Source organism: Zonotrichia albicollis, chromosome Z (genome assembly GCF_047830755.1).
Source record: "Zonotrichia albicollis isolate bZonAlb1 chromosome Z, bZonAlb1.hap1, whole genome shotgun sequence".
Classification (NCBI taxonomy): Eukaryota; Metazoa; Chordata; class Aves; order Passeriformes; family Passerellidae; genus Zonotrichia; species Zonotrichia albicollis.
Genome location: NC_133860.1, coordinates 49,952,871 through 49,970,318, shown reverse-complemented (window position 1 = coordinate 49,970,318; position 17,448 = coordinate 49,952,871). Strand labels below are relative to the sequence as shown.

Here is a 17,448-nt window from a genome sequence, read left to right as displayed (position 1 = left end):
GCACGAGGTGATACTTATTTAAGTTTATGAAGGTAAATGCCTCTAAAATACTTTCCTTCTGATTTAGCTCATCTAAATGTTAAGGGTCACTTGTTGGCTACAGTATTTATGTCCTGGGAAAATTTTCTCTTAATTGTAATGCATCTTGTTTTCTTGATACTTTTACTCAAAATAGCATTTTCTCCATATTTCCTGCATTTTTAGGAGACCTTATTTTTCCTTTAGTTTGTGTCAGATTTGCATCTTAATATGATTATCTTAAAACAGTTATTGCTAGTTTCACTTTTTTGTGGTCTGTATTACTTAAAATTTTGCTTTATTCTCACTAATCATTGCAAACATTTTTAGTAACTGTAGTGAGGCTACCTTTGATTAGAACAGCTGAATGAAACCAATTTGCTGGCAATTCAGTGTTGTTTATCAGATAAGGCTGATTTGATTTTGGCTGTGTTGTAAAAAAAGCCAACAAAATGTTTTACAAGTTTAAGAACTAAATTCTTCAATCCCTATTCATGTAAAGTGTTGCTTGAACACTTGAGTCTAGCTGATGTTAAAAAGGTGATGTGGGACCCAGTCCTAAAGATTTAATATAAAAGGTGGAAAGCACTGGTAGATAACAGGTAAATTTTTTTCTGCAGTTCTCCCATTACTACCTCCTGAAACCCCTTTTAAGAGAAGAGTTGGTAAATCATTGCACCTGGGGTGATTGTTAAAAGCTTACTAAATCTTCTGCAAATACAAAGACAGCCACATATACCAAGTTAAGGTTCAACTTCAGCTATATAATGGCTTTACAGGAATACTCTTAGACTAAGCCCTGATGTAGAGAGATGCATGTCATTGCCTAACTCATTACTCATGTTTACATAGCTTTTAAATACTAATGTACTGACTTTTCCTCTTTTTAGGCTGGTAGTTATGCTCTGTTTTTCTATTAATCTACAGAGGGGGGGAAAAAGGAAAGGAACTTAAGTTGAAAACTGTTCTGATGCTTTAAATTAATAATGTTTTTGTTCTGTGTTCATCTTGGGGACTGTCGTCCTAATAAGTGAGTATTCCAGTATGTCTGGGGTTTTCAGGTTGTATTCTTATGCTTTGTTTCTGTTGTGGTTCCAAGTAGCTTGTTAGAAGAACCTTACTTAAAGTTGCTAATAATTAACTTGCTTATGGACAGTATATTCCCACTGAATTAGAATAATTTCATTAGTTTATCATCAAACTCAAAAGTACACAAACTATTGCTGGGATTCACAACATTTCCTCTTTTTTTCCTGAAAGAAGTTTGAAATAGCAGTGAGAGGAAAACCTAAAAAATGCTATCTGTTGGGGAAAAAAAAAATCCCTAAAGTGTCAGGACGGTAATACAGTAGCATTTTATTCTCCTTGTAATGTAACGTTATTATCTTGCTGTAACATTCAGTATAGCACAATTTTCTGATCCTTTTTATTTCATTGGCCTGGGGTAGCATTAACTTTCTTCACAGTGGCTGGTATGGGGCTGTGTTTTGGGTTTGTGCTGAACATGGGATTGATAATACAAGGATGCTTTTGTAACTGGTGATCAGGGCTCACACACGGCCAAGGCCTTTTCCACCTTCTGTAATGCCACATTGGTGAGGAGGTTGGGAGGGCACATGAGAGGGGCAGCCAGCATGTATTTCAGAGGTGCAGGTCCTGCCTGACCAACCTGGTTTCTTTTTATGACCTGGTGAATCAACTGGTAGATGTTGTCTGTTTGGACTTCAGCAAGCCTTTGGCACTGTCTCCCACAGCACTTTCCTGGAAAAGCTGGCAGCCCATGGCTTGGACAGGAGCACTCTGTGCTGGGTTCAGAACTGGCTGGGTGGCCGGGCCCAGAGAGTGGAGGGGAACGGTGCCACATCCAGCTGGTGGCTGCTCAATGATGGTGTCCCCCAGGGATCAGTGTTGGGACCAGCCCCATTAAATATCTTTATTGATAGTCTGGATTGGCAGATCAGGTATGTCTGCAGTAAATTCACAGATGCACCAAATTGGGTGCAAGTATCGATGAGCTGTAGGGAAGCTGGAGGGTTCTGCAGCAGGACCTGGACAGGCTGGATCGATGGGTGGAGTGCAACAAAAAGAGGTTTAACAAGGTCAAGTGCCAGGTCCTGCACTTTGGCCTCAATAGCTAGTGCCCCAGGCTGGAATAGAGTGGCTGGACAGTGGCCAGGCAAAAATGGACCTCAGGAAAGTGACTGACAGCAGCTGAACATGAGCCAGCAGTGCCCAGGTGGCCAAGAAGGCCAATGGCATCCTGGCCTGTGCCAGCAATGGTGTGGCAGCAGGAGCAGGGCAGGGATTGTCCTCCTGTACTCAGCACTGGCGAAGCCACATCTCAAATGCTGTGTCCAGTTCTGGCGCCCTCAATTTAGGAAGAATGTTGAGATGCTGGAGTGTGTTAGGAGAAGGGCAGTGGAGTTGATGAAAGGTCTGGAGCACAAATGCTATCAGGTGTGGCTGAGGAAGCTGGGTTTGTTTAACCTGAAAAAGAGGAGGCTCAGGGGTGACCTTATCATTCTGTACAACTGCCTGAAAGGAGGCTGTAGCCAGGTGGGGATGAGTCTCTTTTCACAGGCAACCAGTGACATGACAAGAAGACTCAGTCTTAAGCTACACCAGGGGAGGTCCAGGTTGGGCATTAGGAAGAATTGTTTCACAGAAAGAAAGACTTGGCTTTGGCTGCCTAGGAAGGTGGTGGAGTCACCACCCTTGGAGGTGTTTAAGAATCAAGACTTGGTGTGGCATTTAGTGCTATGGCCTAGCTGACACAGTGGTGTTTGGTCATAGACTGGACTTGATCTCCAAGGCCTTTTCCAATCTAGTTAATTATATGTGATTCTGCAGTTCAGGTGACCCAAGCTGACCAAAGGGATGTTCCAGACCAGAGCATGACATCATGCTCAGTATATAAAGTGGGGGGAAGAAGGAAGAAGGGGAGGACATTCACAGTGACAGCATTTGTCTTTTTATGTCACCATTATGTGTGATGGGGCCCTGCTTTCCTGGAGATGGCTGAGCACCTGCCTGCTCATGGGAAGCAGTGAGTTGATTCCTTGTTTTGCTTTGCTTGTTTGTAGAGCTTTTGTTTTCCCGATTGAATTCCCTTTATCTCAACCCACAAATTTTCTAGCTCTTTTACCCTTCCAGTTCCTTCCCACCAGTGTGAGAGTGAGTGAGCAGCTGCATGGGGCTTGGCTGTCATCTGAGATTAAACCACATGAGTCTCTTTTGGTGCCCAGTGTGGGGCGCAAAGGGTTGAGATCAGAAGATATCTGACTAGAGTGTGTTAAAATAAAATTGTTATAAATATTAATTTTATTGGTTTAATAGTTGCTGGTTACAATATGGATTTATTTGCTCTCATACTTGTCGTATTTTGTCTATATTATCGAAATAATTTCTTACTTGCAGTACATGTTCTGTGTGTTGTATTTTATGGAATGGGCTTATCACATGATAATGTCGCTGGTCACCAGCGTGATGTGTCTGTATGCAAGATTGCAGGCACCTATGTGCCTTGGGAGTCACCTACTGGGAGCAATTAATAAACACATCTCTGGTTTTTTGGTTCCTCAGAGGAACAGCCTATGAGGGAGACACCTTCCTATATCTTTTTCTCCTCCTTTTTTTTTTCCTTCCTTGTCTTCCAGGCTGGTAGTCAAGATTTTAAAGATTCCTGAATATCCTTTGACTGCCCTTCAAAACAGCCTGGGTTTTTTTGCTAGGAGCCAGCATGTTGTTGCATATGGTTCAGATTTTGTTTAAGGTCAGACTAATAACATGAGATCTGCCCAAAAGCTGGATAATTCAGAATGGCAGGGTGTTTGGGGTTGTATGGGCCAGTACCTAGGGCAGTGAGCACCTTCAGTGTGCTTGCATCTTTTACTCCTGAACAAATGCCGAATCCAGAAAAACTACTAAAATTTTGAAAAAAGTTGTTCTGTCACGATGTTCAACGCTGCTTAGTATCTGCAGGAGAAAAAGAAGGTCTATAAATATGACAGTGAGATGACAACAGGCTCTGCAGCTGCTCCAGCCACCTGAAAGACACTGTGACTGCTCCACTCCCCCCAACTGTGGCGATGGCACTGAAACCACTGAAGGAGAGAATCAGCATGGGCTGGTGTTGGTGAACCCTGCACAGAAGCAGAAGAAAGATACATCAAAATCACCCAGTCAAAAAGCTTTAGCAAAAAACAGTCAATGACAAGGAGAGTGAGGATGATGAAGCAGAACCATCACAAGGATGATTTTTCAGAGCCATTATCAAGGCCATCACAGGAACCAGAAGTGACATGAATTGATCCCTATCCCTGAGGGAGCTGTGGGAGACATCAGAAGATTTCAGCAGTCATCCGTGACTATATTGCTGCCTAGCTAGTGCGCTGGTGGGAGAATGGAGCCAACAGTGTGGAATGAGAGGGTAAGGAGCCAGGCTGAGATCACTTGCCAAGGATCCAGACACTGACAAAGCAATGGGGGAAAAGACCTCTGGCCATGATTTTTATCAAGTGTGAGGGGGAGAAGGTATCCCTGTAAAGATGATATTCCATGTAATTTAGACAGATGGACTGAAGTAGAGAAAGTGACTCACTTCCTAAGGGAATTAGCTGTTCAAGAAATTAAGTATTTTCATGTGGTCAAAACCCAGGTCCCCACAGAGCCAGACCACATCTTGTGTCAACTACTCATGTTGCAGAAATTTCTATGCAGTGCAGCAAGGGCACATGAAACAGTACCTTTGAGAACAGTAATTTGGAAAGATGATGCACCACCAACAGCAATTGATGCATATTTGGCAGCTCGGGTAATATAAAGACAGTATTTCTTCCTCCATCACAGAATCTGTGGAGAAGCTAACTGATGAACTGATGCAGGAGCTCCAGCAACTCAGAGGGAATATGTCATACACCCCATCTGTGTGAGCTTACATTTCAGTAACTGACAGCAGGTATCCTTTTTCTTTGAGAGAGAGGATATAGAAGATACACACCATGGGGCACCCTAGGGTTTTACCTGCGGGACAATGGAGAGGAGACAAGGAAGTGGGATGGATGGGAATACCTTGATTGTAGATGCACTGGTGTGGGAATTGCAGGGAAAAACAGCCATAACTTGAAGTTGCTGCTCCAGTCTCCTGTAAACAGTTTTTCAGGCAGATTTTTCAGTCCGATCGCATTACTGACTCTGTGGATGTAAGCTTGACCTGGGGCCTTTGGGGGCAGTCCAGTCTGGCTAGCTCTGGACTCTCGGGCCCTTCACAGTCTTACAAGTAAAAAGTAAAAGACTGGAGTCGGTCTTTCTCCTCGGGACGAAGGTCCCACATTTATTATGGAACTACTCCAGAGGATCCGGGAGAGAAAAAAAAAGATCGAGAGTCTCATTGTGGGAGCTTTTAAACCCAGGGGAACGGGGGTGGAGGAGAGGTGTCAAAGCCAATGGGATGGAAGCGATGGGAGGGGTGAGAGGAGGAATGACCTGGGGAGAGACCACCACCACAACCAGGGGCTTTGGGGGAGAGGGAAAAAACAGAACAAACCATGTGATACAAACATACTATTCAGTGCAAAATACCAAACCTATTGCAAAACAACAAATAAACTATTGAATGCAATACAACATATGGAGAGAAGTACAAGTCCATTTCTGCAAGATAATAGTAGGAAACATTGTGACCAGTATTGAAGGGGCCCTGCCTCCTCCGAGGGGAGGAGAGAAATAACCAGGTTTATTGGACTGTGTGGGTTTGATGACCTGGCACAGGAGCCCCACAGGAGTGGGGCCACAGGAGTGGTTTCAGTAGACAGTGGTGCACAATGTACCCTAATGTCATCAAGCTGCATAGGGATGGATCCATTTGGATTTCTGGGATGACAGAGGGATCCAAAGAGCTGACTGTTTTGGAAGCTGAGACTAGCCTGACTGCCGTGAGTGGCAGAAGTACCCTATCTTGACGGGAGCAGAGGCTTCCTTCATCCTTCACATAGACTGTCTCAGGAGAGGATATGTGAAGGATTCAAAATGCTGCTGATGGGCTTTGGTATAACTACCCTGTAGACTGAGGAAATTTCAGACATCCCTTTTGCTCTTGGGCTGAAGAACAGCAGGTGCCAGTTACCACCACAACAGTGCACTAGAAGCAGTGTCTCACAATCTCACTCTCCAATTTCCATTTATAAACTAATTTGTCACCTAGAGAGCCACAGAGTGGTCAGCAAGACCTGCTTACCTTTAACAACCCTGTATGGCCAGTATTAAAGTCCAGTGGAGAGTGGAGGCTGACAGTAAACTGTGGCTTGAATGAAGTTGTACCACCTCTGAGTCGTGGTGTACTGGATCTATAGGAACTTCCATATGAGCTGGAGTCAAAGGAAGCCACATGGTGCCACAATTGATACTGCTGTTGTGTTTTTGTTAGTCCCTTTGAGAGTAGAGTGCAGGCCACAGTTTACTTTTGTTTGGAGGTGTGTCCATAGTACCTGGAATTGACTGCCAGTCAGAAGGAAATACAGCTGTATCATCTGCCACAGACTGATGAAGACTGGAACAAGGTGAAGCTCTGAAACACCTGCAGTGTGTTAATGATGCCATTTTGTGAGAAAATACAGTCTTTTTGAGAAAAATAAGCAAATAATCCAATCCTTTTAAAAGCTGATTTTGCCATAAAACAGGATAAGGTAAAGGGACCTACACAGAGATCCGGCTTTTAGGAATCAAAATGGACATTGTCAGATCCCAATGGTTTTTATTAAGGTAACAGTGATGTCTTCAGCAACTAGCAAGAAAAAGACAAGACTTTCTTGGTTGTGTGGGATTTTGTAGAATGCACATTCCAGCTTGCAGTCTGATTGTAGCCCTGTCTGTCAAGTGACCTGGAAGAAGAATGATTTCAAATAGCCCTCTGAGCAGCAACAAGCCATTGAACAAATCAAGTAGGAAATAGTTCATGCTGTAGCCTTTGAGCCAGTCTGAATAGGGCCAGTCTGAACATGTGTAAAAAATAGGCTTTTTATTGCAGCTGGAGAGAGTTTATGGAACAGCTGGACCTACCTGGAGCCTCTGGCAAAAAGCACCAGGGAAGTTTTGAGGCTGACGTCTATGTTTTTGGAGCTGAGCGTACAGAGGATCTGAAGCCCACTATATTCTAACTGAAAAGGAGATACTGGCACCTTTCAGAGATGATCGGTACTGACACACAGCTTCTGGCACCAGTTACCTGCGTTGAGTTGGATGCTCAAAAGGACTAAAGGAGTTGCATTGATCACATAAAGAGTTTGGATAGGAAACCCTTCTCATCCAGGAAACTTGGAATTAATCATGAGCTGGCCAGAAGGCAAAGATTTTTGGAATGTCACCAGGCTTGCACTGAAGAGTCCCCAGTACATAATAATTTTCCAGAAACTGAGAAGCAATATGCCTTGTTTACTGATTAATCCTTTTGCTTGTGGGAAAGCAGCTGTATGGAGTCCCCTGTGACAAGTCACAGAAATTGCTGGAGGAGAACATGAATTGAGTAAATAAAGAGAGATGAAAGCCATCCAGTTGGCCTTAGACTTTATTGAAGGAGAGAAATGAACAATGTTTTTTTTTTATACCTCTGTACTGATTCATGGGTGGTCGCCCTGTGGTGGGGGTGGCAGCAGTGGAAGCAGAATAACTGGCAATGTAGGGGTAAACCCATCTGGGCTGCTAAATTGTGGCAAAACATTGCTGCCTGGTTGGAAAATTGTCTTGGTTTGAAAAGACAGGTGTCTGCTAAGGAAGGTAGGAGCCTCTCTTAAAATGGAAAATGTAAACCCTCTCCTTCTGAATTTTTATGATTTTGAAATTAAAGGGGCTCTCAGGCAAAGATATGGGAGTAGTAATAACAGTTATTAGGAAAAATAAAAAAACACAAAAATAAAAATGCAGTAATATAAAACAATACTGGCAGTCAGAATACAACCTGACACCCTTTTGGTCACGCTGTTGGTAGCAGTCTGATTGAATGGTGGCTGCAGTCCTCTTGCAATGACAGATGTGGTCCTATTGAAACAATGGTCTTGTAAAAGGGTGCAGGTTTCCTCTGAAGGTCCAGTGACAGTGTAGATGGGCTTGGTCTTCCTCTGGGAATCCAGTGGAAAAAGCTGCTCCTCTGGGAATCCAGTGGGAAAAGGCTGCCTGTGGTGTTCCAAATCTCAGATTATATCCAAGTAGGAATGCTTGGCTCCTCCCCGTGGGTGGAGCATCTCACAATGGGATGATGTAATTTTATCAGTCATACAGTGAGACTCAGTGGCATATTAACAGAAAATATCCTCCTGGAGGGAGGATGGGTTGTGGAAGAGATAAAGAAAACTGCCCCACCTGGTTTTAGCAAGTGGCCCAATTAACAGAAGATAACTGCCCACTTCTGACAGATGGCAATAGAATTTACACCCCCAGCCACATCTTATATTTGCAACTTAAGACAAAAGGCTGTTACCAAGGGTGATGGACAAGGTCATAGACTGCATGGATTCAAGAAAAAAAATTTTTTTTGGACGTTGTATGAACATTTGACAAAGGTGTTCCGCAGACTAGGGGAATGATGTCTTTCTGTATATCTGTCAAAACAGGTAAGTAGGGAAGGTGATAGGGTATTGGAAAGTGTGACATTTGGTGTGACATAAAGGGTATGGAATAAGGGGCGGATAAGTGTTAGTTTTGGCTAGGGTAGAGTTAACCTTTTTCATAGCATCTCGTATGGGGCTGTGTTTTGGATTTGTGCTGAACATAGGGTTGATAATATGGAGATATTTTTGTTACTGCTGCTCAGGGACCTCCCTGATCACCACCTTCCACAGCTAAGGCCTTTTCTGCTTTTCGTGTAGTCACACAGGCAAGGGGACTGCATGTATGTGGGAGATTGGAAAGTGACACAGCAGGCGCAGGTGACCCAAACTGGGCGCCAAAGGGATATTCTATACCATACAACATCATGCTCAGTATATAAAGTTGGGAGAAGAAGGAGGAAGGGTGGACATTTGTAGTCATGATGTTTGTCTTCTCAAGTCACCGTTATCTGTGATAGGGCCCCCTGCTATCCTGGAGATGGCTGAACACCTTCCTGCCCATGGAAAGCAGTGAGTTAGTTCCTTTTTTGCATTTCTTGTGTGTGAGGCTTTTGCTTTCCCTATTAAACTGTCTTTATCTCAGCCCATGAGTTTTCTAGCTTTTGCCCTTCAGTTCTCTCCCTGATCCCACTGCTGGGGAAGTGAGTGAGCTGCTGTATGGGGCTTGACTGTCCCCTGGGGTTAAACCATGACACCAGGTGTAAAATCCATAATAAATCACTAGGTGTAAAATCCATAATAACATCACGGAAGTAGTGTTAACTTAATCTGCTCTGGGTTAGATTAAAGAGTATGTTCATCTAATGTACTAAAATGTATAAAGTTCCTGTCCATTTCAGAACAGGAGATAGGGGAAAAAATAAGATAGAAGGAAAACAGCATGAGTCAGAAAGAGAGTGTGAGTCAGGATTACTGACTGAACTGTTCGCTAGTCTGGTAACTTGCTGTGGAAATTAGTTTGTGATGTTTCGGGAGTAGAAGAGGAAATGCACTTATTCTGAGCCACTGCATAGAAATGCCAGCAAAGATAATCAGGTTGCTTCTGAGTCAGTGTGCTCCTTTCTTCTGACTATTCTGCTATCAAGTTAGGAATCTAAGTTGCAACAAATCCTTCTGGTTATGTTCTTGTGCTGCCGGATGTAGGAAAACATTAGAAAACATATGTGGAGAGTAATGAAACAGGAATGGGGAAATTTCTGGTAGAGAATATGATTCACTTACCAGAAATGACAGTTTGAGAAAACTGGCTTCCCAAGTTTTATGTCTGAAGTGGCAGAGTAACATCATTTACATGCTTGATGCAGGGAACATTAAATACATTAACTTAAGGAATACTGTTTGCATTGTATGCAGACTTTGGTCGCATATAGGCAGCATCAGGGGAATGAGTCTGTAATAAAGGGAAAGAAACATGATAGCCAGGTGCTGGAGAGATATGTTTCTTACCCATTTAGCTGGAAAAATACAGTTTTGTGTCCTTACACAACCGTGGTTTGTGAGATCAGTTTGCAAATACTGATATACTGTGGTGATGCTCAAGCTGGTGGTGTGATGGGATTTGGGAGCCTGATGGCAAACCATCCATACATGCAGCTAAAATGCTGACATGTCCATGGGTGTGTTAAATGAAATAAAGATTAGGTTTTCTGACTAGTGGAAGTTCCAGCAGTTTCTGATTGCAGAGGTGGAAGTGTGCAGATTTACAGCATAGAAGTACAGAAAATGTATTTCTGTTCATTAAGATGAGGCTTAGTAAAGCAGTTGAAAACAAAATGTTGCCCTTAGATCTTGGTCCTTGCCTTCGGAGAAGTGCTACAATGGTGGAGTACTGTGATATTATTTCTCTGCTCATGTTTCTCATGTGGGAAGCATACTGTTTTGAGGCTGAACACCAGTATATTGAAACTTAGTGTTTAAGGCTTTCATCAGTTGTTAAATTACCTGTAGTTACCAGTGTCTATGTTTCTTCAGATTGTTTTATGAACTGTATGATTATACCTGCCTTGTTTGCCATTCTCTTCCCTCTCTTGACTTCAGATCACCATTAATATTCTCCATAGTCTGTGCAGCAGAAAATTGCCTCACAAGGGGTTTTTCTGTTCCCATGGCTGACAGAGTTCTTGGCCCTCCACAAAGTTAGTAACCATGCCTGCAAGGAGGAGAGGACCAAAAGGGCCATTTGTCCTCTGTAATTTTGAAGATTCCACACACCTTAATACTGATCTTGGCATTTGTTTGGGGACAGACCTGGAACAGGCCACTGCTTCAGTGCTAGTCACAAAATAATTGTAGTGTGCAAGTATGAAGAAATAAAAACTCATTCTTGGTGTCTAGTAGGTATGAACTTCAGTTACTGATGTGGTGGTGGTGTTGTTTTTTATTTTGCCACTAAAGACAACTAGTGCCAAATTGGTATTTAAAAGAAGGAAAAAATCCCTCCCCACTCTCTTCCCACCTTTTGTTTTTACCTTCTTGAAAAACTTTTGAAAGCAACTAACCCATTCTTCCTAGCAGGAAAGGCAGAGCAAATGGAATGAGTAATATAACTAGGCATGGACCAAGTGAAAAGAGTTTCATTAGACACAGATGTGAAAAGTTAAGATACAAAAGCATGGGAACGCACAGAGGGCAGGGATAATGTGTTATTAAGGGACTAACTCAGGTCCTTGCTTATGTACTAGGAAAAAAATAAGCCTTTAAATGTAGTTAAAAATACTTATTTGGAATGTTTTTGCTAGCAGATGGTATTCCTGGAATTATTTAATAAAATTGAACGATTTAAAAAAGTTTTGATCTTTATAAGCCATTTTAACACTGTTCTTTGGAGGGCAAAAAAGCCCCCTGTCAAGTCATATTTTCATGTCCACCCCACTCTTTGTTTTGTGTGTGTCTTAACTGTTAGAGCAGCTGTACTCCTCTGTTGTTCTTTTCTTAAATTCCTCCTTTAGAGTTCTTCACTTTAGTTGAGTACTTAAATATTTATCTCATTGACATGATCTGTTGCTTACCACTGCTTAACTGTGCTTGGAGAAAGCCCATTATCTAGTTTAAACCTGTTGTTTTAAAGCTGTAGAGAGATTATCTTTTCCAGATCCATCTGTGCACATTGATGGCTGTGTAGCCTCTGGCAGTATGTCACTACCATGATTGTCAGTTTGTTGCAGGTTCGGCCCACGGAATAATTTGTGAGTGCCCCTGAGTATTTCAGACAGAACTGGCCAAAGAATGGGTTTGTTGAGATGGGTTCTGCTTAAGCAAGTGCAAGTGCTTTTACTTGCAGTGAATTAGGATGAACAAAAGCTATTGGCATAGCTAGGTTTCTGACAGAACTGTTTGTAGTATACCTGTTTGCTGTATGTGTCTTTACTGATTTTTTTTTAGATTAAAATATTGTCTTGTGATCTCTTTTGAGATTCTGATATGAGCACAGGCTATGGAACAGCATTTCTACTGATGGGAAAGATTGAGAGCTTGGACATGATGATAAATTTTGAGAATTTTTCTGGTAAGATTAGGAGGACGGAGCTATAAACATCACTTAAATAAACAATGCACCTGTGTAACATAGATAAAGTGTCAGGCATATGCTTTAGTTTTGAAAAATTAAATTATGAAAACAAAATCACCACAAAAGACCTGTGTTACATAACGAAAAGGCATTTAAAATATTTTTGTTTATATTTACAGTGTGATTAAACTAAGAATCTGTTTTTTAGGGCATCCAAAATGGATCTCAAGTGTGCTCTGGAAGAATGTTCAATGGCACTGAACTTATTTCTAAACAATAAGTTCTCTGAAGCGCTGGAACTACTTCGTCCATGGTGAGATTGTTATTTCCTGAAGTTGTTGTAAACAGACAGTATTTAATACCTGAAGGTTAATTTAAAGTGTCTGAAGGTAGTAATTTTAATTTATTATCTTTTTTCCAAAATTTCTCCATATTTGTGTTTTTTAAACTTTTTTTTTGGGTCAGTAAAATCATCTAACATTGTTTATGAAGCACTGAATTGTGATGTTATAGAGTTGATCACTCTAGCTGTCTGTCTGTCCTCAAGCAGAGGGGAGAGGCGGGGGAGCAAGACCATATTCAATGCACCTTTGATCAAATAATTTGTAAAATGAAAGTGGTTTTGACAATACAGAAAAGCTGGAGCAAAGCTCCAGAATAGTCTTTTGGTTATGTTTTATTTTATGTTTGAGTCTGGTGCTTATCTTTAAGCTCATCTTTTTATGTTCTGACTATTTTCCTTGTTCCCCTGTTGCCTTTCTTCCACTGAGAAGAAAAGTATGGCAGTGCAGATGTAGGGAATTAAAGAATATGGAGAAGTTCACAGATGAAACCTGTCTTATCTGTGACTTCATTGGGAGGCAGTCTGAGTGGCTGATCTTTAGGACTGGGATCTGAATCCCATCCACCATTCTTCTCTTGTCTGTGCCTGAAAGGAGCGCGTGGTATTGAAGGATGTGTTGGCAAGAGGGATATGTAGCCAATGTCAATACAGTGAAGTAATATTCTCCCTCTGTTTGGTGCTAGTAAGAATGGATTAAGAGTGATATGCTGGTTGATGTTGTACAAACAAGCTCAAAGACAGCTTTAAATGAAACATCAGAAGGGTGACGCAGCTGTCAAGTGTTTGCTTTTAGTGGTCTGGAGAGCTCACGTGAGGAAGGCAGTAGGCCAGGAATATTATCTCTTAGAATTAGTTGCAGTTAAGCTCAGGGGAAGATGATATTACTGTTGGAGTACCAGGATCTTTCTTGCTCCAAGGTCAGGGAGAATAAAACTCAGGAGACATTGTTTTTGAAGTCTCACCCTGAAGTTTATTATCCTTATCTATTATGAACTCATGAGATGTGAGCTCTCTCTAACAAGTCGAGAAAGTGAGCTAAAATGATGTCTGTTCAAGGCTATTTAAGTCCTAATTATCCAATAAACATTTGTAGATTATATTATCAGATCTGTTACTTTCCTGCTTAATTCTTCCATCTGTTCACAAATTTACACAAGTGTCTCTGCATTTAATTTTGTATTGCATTGTAAAGTGTTGCTTAAATGCACAACATTCATGTTTTCCCTAGGTCCAAAGATAGTATGTACCATGCACTTGGATACAGCACTATTTTAGTTATGCAAGCTGCAATGACCTTTGAACAGCAGGATATACAAGTGGGAATTTCTACAATGAAGGATGCTTTGCAAACCTGCCAAAGGTGAGCCCAAGCAATCCCAACTGTAATGAGATACTAAATCCAAAAAGTATTATTTGTGACATACCCCAGTTCTCTGTATGTTTTTAAAGCAGGCTCTTGTCTGTATGAGAGTGGACTAAATTTGTAAAGGTGGAGTAAGTCCCACTACATTACTGGTGAAGATATTTTTCTACATGGTGTTGTGGCAACAACAGACTTGTCCTGTGTGGGTATTAATAGCTACTACATTTAGTTAAATGATTGTTTCACTGTGTAGACCTACACATAAACTGACATTTTTCAACTGTCTGAGCCATTGGCATCTGTGACTTCTTGTTTATCCAAAAGTTTCAAGGCCTATATTTTGAATTGTCCCCTCTCAGCATGCAAACATCTTAAAAAAGTTGTTTCCAAAGGTTGAACCAATAGTCTAATACAATTAAGCTTGTACTAAGGTTTCTGCTGAAAACCAAATAAGTTTTTTTTGTTGTTGTTACAAATGTGTTTAGATTACTTTAAAATTAACGATGTTAAGAGCAATTTCTGTTGCTCACATCAGAAATTATCTGGACTGAACATTTTGCTTCTGGTCTTTCTTTGAACATCAAAAAAAAAAAACCTTAGAGAATGGGTTGTGGAAGCTAAAGTTTAAACAAATCTCTTCTTCAATATTGGTTAGTCTAGTTTATCACAATTATTTCCCAAAACATGACTGCCAAATATTAGTTTAGACATTTTACATTATCATCATCTTAGCCATGGCAAAAAAGAAATGAGAAAACGTTATCAGATGCTGTCTGAAGAAGAGGAGTCAGCAGTTTCTGCATCTTTTTTGGATGTGCTATCAATTTGCAGTTTCATCTGAACTATGTTGTTTAGTGTGTCTGAAGATTAGATGTGCCTCTAGTCTGCACTACAGGATTTCATCTCTGCAGGATATAAACTTTAATTCATGAGTACTCTAATCTAGTCTGTCGCAAAACTCATAAAAATGCAAGAGAAAGGCAATTAAATGTTGAAAGTTGAAGAATTACCATAACTACATGTACCTTAATTGACTCTTTTCTTGTGTGCATTATGTTAATGTGTAGTGTTATAATCTTCTTCTCAGGATCCCACAATTGTCAATGTATAGTGTAAACAAAAATGATAAGCTAATGGTTAGTATTTATAATCAGTGACTCCTTGGCTTACAGAGTGCATTCATTTTCTGAATATAGTTGTTTCTCTAGCTTCTTCATAACGCCGAGTTGTTTGTAATTTTTTTCCAAAAATTAATTTTTGGAATTAGAATGTGAGTTGAGATCTCTTGGAAGTAAAGTATGTGCTTTTATGGCATTTTATCTGGCATAAACCACCATAAAATACTGAAACATGTTGGTTGAAAACAGAGCTCCTTTTCATTTTTTCATTCTAATTTTGCGTGCATGTTTAAGAAACAGAAAAACGCAATTCATAAAACTTTGAATTCCAGTTAAAGTGTCTTGCCCAGCATCAGTGACACCTTTGTAGCTAGTGAGTGGCAGTGGGGTTGAAGCTGTCACACATTTAATGTAGATTAATGGAAATTGCAAGCATGCATTTAATGTTGGATAGGCTCTTTAGCCTAGAGGCATACAAGTCTTTAGACTACTGAAAGAATTGAAACTGTTGACACATGATCGTTTTGCTAAGAATCTCTGTAAATTTTGGTTGGAAGTTTTTAAGAATTCCAGTTATTAAATTCAGGTTTGTGTTGAAATGTATGGCTTTCTTTTCTTCCATGCACAACCTATTTAGATTCAGGAAAAGAAGCACAGTGGTGGAATCCTTGTCCAATCTAGTTTCTAAACAGACAGTGGATCAGTTGACTGAAGGTAAGTAGTTAAATAACACAGTTAAAATAAAAAAGTGAAAAAAGCTCAAAACTACCCCTACCAATGTATACAAATATGCTTAACTCTGACTTTACTGGTGTCTTACAGTAATAAACATGCAAATCATGTATATAATCTTTTCTAATTTGAATGCAAAGCTTCAGTGGAGAATTCAGGCTAATGGGGTTTTTTTGTCTCTGAGCATGCATGAATTAAGAAAGGAATGCCTTTCACAACACATTATAGGACTGAAGGGAAACTTCCTTTTTTTGACTTAAGAGAGCTCCCAAAAGTTTAAGAACCATTGATGCGGAGGAGTACATCCTTGTCATTAGTTGCATTGGAATCTGAATATATTAACAAGTTTTGTGCTTGTCTGTTTTGCCTTAAGGTGTTTTGGGAAATGGTATCAGTACATTGTTCATGGCTCTGAAAATGCTGATCTCCTATTTCTGATTCAGGCAGAGTCAAGTATGCATTTTTTTCTAACCTGGCACAAGAATCCTCTTTAATACTTGGACACATCAAACTCACCACGTATGCACTGTACATACAGCAGCCTTGTGCATGTGGCTGGTCTTGCAGCATGGGTGCAGAGCAACTTGTGTCATGTGTGTTAAATCAAATGTACTTTAGTGCTGCATGAAGACAGAAAGTCTGCCTGGGGCTTTCAGTTTGTTAAGCATGACTTGGTGAAAATCTGTTCATAATGTCTCAGTGGATGTAGGAAAAGCCTGAACCTCCGTGAGGGTTACTATTCATTTGCAGAAATTTCTTGTAAGACGTGGAAGGAGGCCTGAAACACTGAGTTGCAGTGGGCTGTTAAGCTTAGAATCAATGAAAATTGTAGGAGATCCATCTACCAGAATGTCAAGTAGCTTTTGCCATAGGCTGAGGTCAGCTCTGACAATGTTTTGTCTGAGAAGACAAATAGAAGAATTCTGTTGGGATTTGTGTGTTAGAGCTATTACTCAGCAATTACTGAAATGGCAACAGCAGAATTTTGCTTTTTTTTTTTTCTTTCTTTTTTTTTTTCTTTCTTGTCTTGGCAGCATTTTGTTTGTTCCATTGACCCCAAGAAGACAGTATTGACAATGACATTGCTGATAGTAAATAACTTTTCTTTCTTATATAGAGGAAATGCATGCTGAAATCTGCTATGCTGAGTGCTTATTACAGAAAGCTGCTCTCACCTTCGTACAGGTAAAGTCAGTTTCTCAACAAAAGATGGGATGTTCAAACAAAAAGTTTTTGCTATTGAATGTTATTTCATGGCAGCAGTTGAAAGTATGGTAAATCTTGTGCTGCTAAGCAAAGTTCTCTCTTTGTTTGTATGAATAACCAAAGATGATATTCAGATATCAAGGTGTTACCCTAAGGTATAAACATACCACCTTTTAAACATACCTCCTGTTTTATACAAAATGGTATGTTTAAATGATTTGCACATTGGATCACATTGGACAGCGTCCAGTGCCTACATAAAAATATTTTCAAGTATGAGGAAGTGTATTGTTTAAAAGTACAAGTCATTTTTTGCATGAATGAGTAGAATGTTTTCCAACTAACAAAACTTCAGCTGATACACATGTGTAATTTCCAATTCCATCTTGCTCTGTGTGCACATGGTGTCAGGAATAATACAATAATTAATGCTTATAAAATGGGCATGCTTAGCATTGCTGAGGTAGCAATTCAGCTCACAGAAAGATCTGGTATTTTATACTGTGTGGTGCTAGTGATTTAGGTTGTAATTCAGGGACTTCATGCTACAGAGTTTTCAA

The 17,448-nt window shown here is 40.5% G+C and overlaps 1 protein-coding gene across 3 annotated transcripts in view; it reads left to right on the top strand.

The window, feature by feature from the left end:
- Nucleotides 1-17,448, top strand: part of TTC39B (tetratricopeptide repeat domain 39B) — a 78,237-nt gene that overhangs the window by 41,537 nt on the left and 19,252 nt on the right. For all 3 annotated transcript variants that reach the window (XR_012578039.1, XM_074532622.1, XM_014267851.3), the window contains 4 exons: nt 12,335-12,439; nt 13,698-13,829; nt 15,588-15,664; nt 16,800-16,867. Coding sequence is in view for 2 of the 3 variants with exons in the window: in XM_074532622.1 (XP_074388723.1) it covers nt 12,335-12,439; nt 13,698-13,829; nt 15,588-15,664; nt 16,800-16,867 (382 nt within the window). In the remaining variant the exon portion in view is untranslated. The remainder of the gene's footprint in view (nt 1-12,334; nt 12,440-13,697; nt 13,830-15,587; nt 15,665-16,799; nt 16,868-17,448) is intronic.